This window comes from Selaginella moellendorffii, unplaced genomic scaffold, assembly GCF_000143415.4.
Source record: "Selaginella moellendorffii unplaced genomic scaffold, v1.0 SELMOscaffold_137, whole genome shotgun sequence".
Classification (NCBI taxonomy): domain Eukaryota; kingdom Viridiplantae; phylum Streptophyta; class Lycopodiopsida; order Selaginellales; family Selaginellaceae; genus Selaginella; species Selaginella moellendorffii.
The window spans coordinates 327,446-331,931 of record NW_003314398.1 but is presented as its reverse complement, the minus strand read 5'-3'; the positions used below and the strand labels follow the sequence as shown (position 1 = coordinate 331,931).

The following is a 4,486-nucleotide window of genomic DNA, read 5'->3' as shown; positions in this document are numbered from 1 at the left end:
GAAGCTGATGACGGACAGCGCCATGAGCACGGCGGGGAGGCCGAATCCGACGGCCCAGCCGACGTTGTCTTGGATCCACACGAACACGGTGGAGGTGATGAGCGTGGCGAGCTGGAGTGTGAAGTAGTACCAGTTGAAGAAGTGGAGGATCTGGGTGCGCTGCTTGGGATCCTCCTCGTTGAATTGGTCCGCCCCAAATGCAGCGACGCATGGCCGGATCCCGCCCGAGCCCGCGGCCTGCAAAACGAAGGAGAGGTACAGGAATCCCAGCTGACCCACTGTCGAGCGCTCGCACAGCGATGATTTCGCCGCGCATTGGTCGGGTCTCAGGCTGGGAACCAGGGCTTGGATCGTAAGAACGAAGGATCCCTGCCAAGCCACCAATCAAATCAGTGCTCCACAGTTGAGATTGATCCTTTCTAGGCTTCTAGTATCTGATTCTCTTGTTCTTTCTCTGGTTTTCTTCTCTTCTTCTTTGACTTATCCTCGATCTTACGATGATTATATCTTATCGATCATTCCCCTCGTAGAATCTACCGGAGAAGGCTCTATCTATCCAAACTTTTGGCTAGATGGAGGGATGGATGGTTTCTTACCAGTGTGAAGAGGATAGAGCCCAAGAGCACCACCCAGTAGCGACCAACATACGCATCAGCGATGATGGCACCGACAAAGGGTGTGAAGGCTGCGGTCCCGCCGAAAGTGGTGAGGGTGTTGGACGCATCGGCCGGCTTGAAATGGAGCTGCTGGACGAGGTATGTCACCAGATTCACTTGCAGTCCAATGGCTCCCAGCTTCTCAGTCGCCTCGTTCCCTGCAAGTCAAGCAGCAAAGCGAGATGACGATCTTCTAGATCCTTGCAGAATGCTCGAGGGAGAGAGTTATACCAAAGATGAAAGGGCTCGTCTTCCAGCCTCCTTTCACGATTCGGCGGCCTCGCCAAGTCGTGCTCCACTCGGGATCCTCGGCTCGCTGGTCTCCCTCGGCTCCTGCCTCGAGATTCATACTGGATTTGTGTAACTCGACAGCGTGCTCCTCCTGCCAAAACAAGACACGGCCCATGCATCACAAAAACGATCCGGAATCAAAGCCAGGTTTTGCGAAAAGGTATCCAATCACTCAACCGACCATGTATGGAGATGGCGATTCTTTTCGTGTAGCGCGGAGAGATCAAACACGAAGAGGAACAAGTTTTAGATGCATTTATAACCATGATCCACCTAATCTTTGGATCAATGACGGGCCTGCAAAGATACCACCATAAAGAAGTGTTGGGTCCGATCGCTTTTGTCTCGTCCGCAAGACTTCTTCCATTGAAAGAAACATGTCTATGAAATTTGCTTTCGGGGAGCCCGTGGATATACAAAGGGACAAAAAGTTGACGGGCTGGCGCATGGCATTGAAGACCACAACAGTCTTTGCTCAGAATCACACGGACTGTCACTGACTGCCACTGAGAGTTTAGAAGATTTTTCAATTGTAAAAGGTGTTCAGTGCTTGCTGAAAGATCTTGACAAGCATTACATTAAATCCCTGATGCGATAACGACAGAACTCAGAAACTAAATTTATTTTTAAATAATTATATATGTTCAAACATTCAAATTATTCATTTTCCTGACGATCCAAGTCCCATTTTGGCGCCATTGATTGTCTTAAGCAAAGGAGTTCTCTAGAAAACAGTTTCCAGGTTTCTAGGAAAATTCCAGAACTGGATATCATCCAGGTGGCCACGAAAAATACGTCTTTATTATTATTATCTGATCCAATGGGGCATTTCATGGAGGGCATTGGCAAGGCAGTGTGGACGGGCGCGCTGCTCGTGTTGCTAGCACTGGTTGCGAAGCTATGGCGATCGATTGTCACCAGGTTCTGGCTGGAGCCAAGATCGCTCGACGCAAGGATTCGAAGCCAGGGTATCGAGGGGCCACCAAGGACTTTCATGGCCGGCAACATGCTCCAGGTGATGAAGATGAGAGATACTGGCAAGGAGCGGGACATGGAAGGCTTGAATCACGACATTGTGAAGCATGTGTTGCTGGATTACCACCAGTGGTCCAAGGAATATGGTAACTTCTCCTCGTAAATTCCTGTACTCTGGACGATTTCTTCGCAGGAAAGAGGTATTGCTACTGGTGGGCGACGGAGCCCAGGATCATGGTCACAGAGCCCGAGCTCATCAGAGAAGTTCTTGCCAAGAAAGTTACTCAGTTTGAGAAGTCGGACATAATGGTTTCCGAACTGGTCTCCATAGTTGGCCGAGGGCTCGTTGCCGTGACAGGTGACGAGTGGAGCTACCATCGACGTGTTGTGGCTCCAGCTTTTTACCTAGAGAAGCTCAAGGTTCCATTTTTTCTTTCTTTGCTTCTTATCAACTTTCATTACTTGGTCATACAAACCAGAAAATGGTGCCCCGTATCGGACTGTGCGCGCTCGAGATGCTAGACAGGTGGGAAGAAGCGCTCCGCGAGCAGCCCGAGATTGAAATGAGCAGTGAATTCTCAAAGCTAACCGCAGACATTATCTCCCACACGGCATTCGGAAGCAGCTATCTCAAAGGCCAGAAGGCCTTCGAAACCTTGAGAGCAATCCAAGAGGAGCTTTCCAAGGTCAATCGATACAACTATATACCAGGCAAAAGGTGATCAAATCTCTTTCGTTTACGTACTATAACACGATTTTCTGATCGACCGTAGATTCCTTCCGTTTCCAGCAAACTTTCGATTGAGAAAGCTCTACAGCGACCTCGACTCGCTGCTGCTTGGCCTGATCAAGGAGCGGCGAGCTCAGAGTGGCCAGAGTCATGACTTGCTGGGGTTGATGCTTGCCGAGTGTGGAAACTCTTCTTTCGATGATCGGGCCGTGATGGAGGAGTGCAAGACTTTCTACTTTGCTGGCCACGAGACGACGGCAATTCTGCTCACCTGGTCCATAATGCTGCTTGCTTTGCACCCGGAATGGCAGGAGCGCGCTCGCGCCGAGGCCCAGGAAGTCTGCGAAGGTGCCACTCCAGAAGCCGATTCAATCAGCAAGCTCAAGCTGGTAAAGGTTTTACGTTACTTTCGAGTTTCACGAGCTCAAGCTTTCTTTCTCATGGCTAGATCAACATGATCCTCCACGAAACTCTCCGCCTGTATCCACCGGTGGGGGTGATGATGCGATCGTGCTTCGAGGACACCATACTGGGAGATATCCTCGTCCCAAAGGGAGCGGCGGTCTCCTTTCCAATCCTCGCCATCCACCACGACAAGGAGCTCTGGGGGGAGGACGCCCACGAGTTCAATCCGGAGCGTTTCAAGGATGGTGTCACCAAGGCGTCCAAGCACCCGAACGCATTCATGCCGTTTTCGCTTGGCCCCCGGGTGTGCGTCGGCCAGTCCTTTGTACTCATGGAAGCCAAGATCGCCTTGGCCACCATTCTCCAGCACTTCCGGTTTCGGTTGTCACCATCGTATCGCCACTGCCCAGTGTTCAAACTTACGCTCAGACCTCGCCACAGTCTTCCTCTCGTCATGGAGAAAATATAATGGCCTGGTTGATCAAAATCAGTAGTGCAAGGTAAAATAATTTGTTATAGTAATGTTTGGTTTTGCTTAATAGTACTTTAGTACTATTTATTAAATAATAGAAAGTTTATAATTATAAACATGTTTATAATTTATAAATAATTTGCTGCACATTATATGCAGCAACTCTTGATTTTCTTAATAGTAGTGTTATTTCTATTTATTAATTTAATTGATCATATATAATTATAAACATATTTGTAACTTATAAACACAAGATTAATCTTATTGAATTAGATGATAGAATAAACTAGAATATACTAGGAAGTTATTAGGAAAGTTTATAAATTATAAACATGTTTATAAATTATAAATATAAGATTAATCTAAATAAATAACAACTGTTAGATGGTAGAATATCCTAGAATATCCAAGAATATTCTAGGTATATTCACTACCACCAATTAAGCAAACCAAAAAAAGCTATTAAATGGTTATGAAGTGTTTATATTATAAATATAAAATTAATATAAATGAATAGCAACTACATATTCTACATATACCTCTAGAGGTTTGCTTAAGAAACCAAAAAATATCAAATAGCTTGAAAGAAAGCTAATTGCTCTATTTTTAACAAGAACAAGAATGAAAACAAAAAATAGGAATATACTTACAACTATTGAAGTTGTGGCTTCAATGGGTTTTAAAGAAATGTTATAATTTCTATATTTTTCATCTTGCAATTTGAGAAAGCTTAATTATTATTTCTTGTTAGATCTTCTATCATTATAGTCACCAATGAGATCAGCATTAGCAAAAGCTATAACTTTACTCCTTTTGAAGAAAAAATTATACTAGTTTGTTTCATGCTTAACACATAATTATATGCATAAGAAACTATGATCAACTCATAACTAACACGAACTGACACCTGTTTTATGGTGCTCCCTCTCTTGTTTTGAACCTCTTATATTCATCATG

General features: G+C 45.3%; 2 protein-coding genes across 2 annotated transcripts in view; one reads left to right on the top strand and one right to left on the bottom strand.

Moving 5' to 3' along the window:
• The window catches only part of LOC9629724 (protein NRT1/ PTR FAMILY 3.1), a 2,521-nt gene extending 1,047 nt beyond the window's left edge, over positions 1-1,474 (bottom strand). Inside the window, exons 1-3 of the mRNA XM_024666233.1 lie at positions 888-1,474; positions 597-814; positions 6-369 (exon numbers count right to left, since the gene is read on the bottom strand). Of these exons, the coding sequence (XP_024522001.1) occupies positions 6-369; positions 597-814; positions 888-1,062 (757 nt within the window). The 5' untranslated portion in view covers positions 1,063-1,474. The remainder of the gene's footprint in view (positions 1-5; positions 370-596; positions 815-887) is intronic.
• A 295-nt stretch (positions 1,475-1,769) lies between these two features.
• LOC9629723 (cytokinin hydroxylase) lies at positions 1,770-3,651 on the top strand. Its single transcript, XM_002992538.2, has 5 exons — positions 1,770-2,068; positions 2,116-2,342; positions 2,402-2,640; positions 2,696-3,041; positions 3,101-3,651. The coding sequence occupies exons 1-5, from the start codon at positions 1,780-1,782 to the stop codon at positions 3,524-3,526; spliced, it is 1,527 nt and encodes a 508-aa protein (XP_002992584.2). The 5' UTR covers positions 1,770-1,779; the 3' UTR covers positions 3,527-3,651.
• Positions 3,652-4,486: the final 835 nt, after the last annotated feature.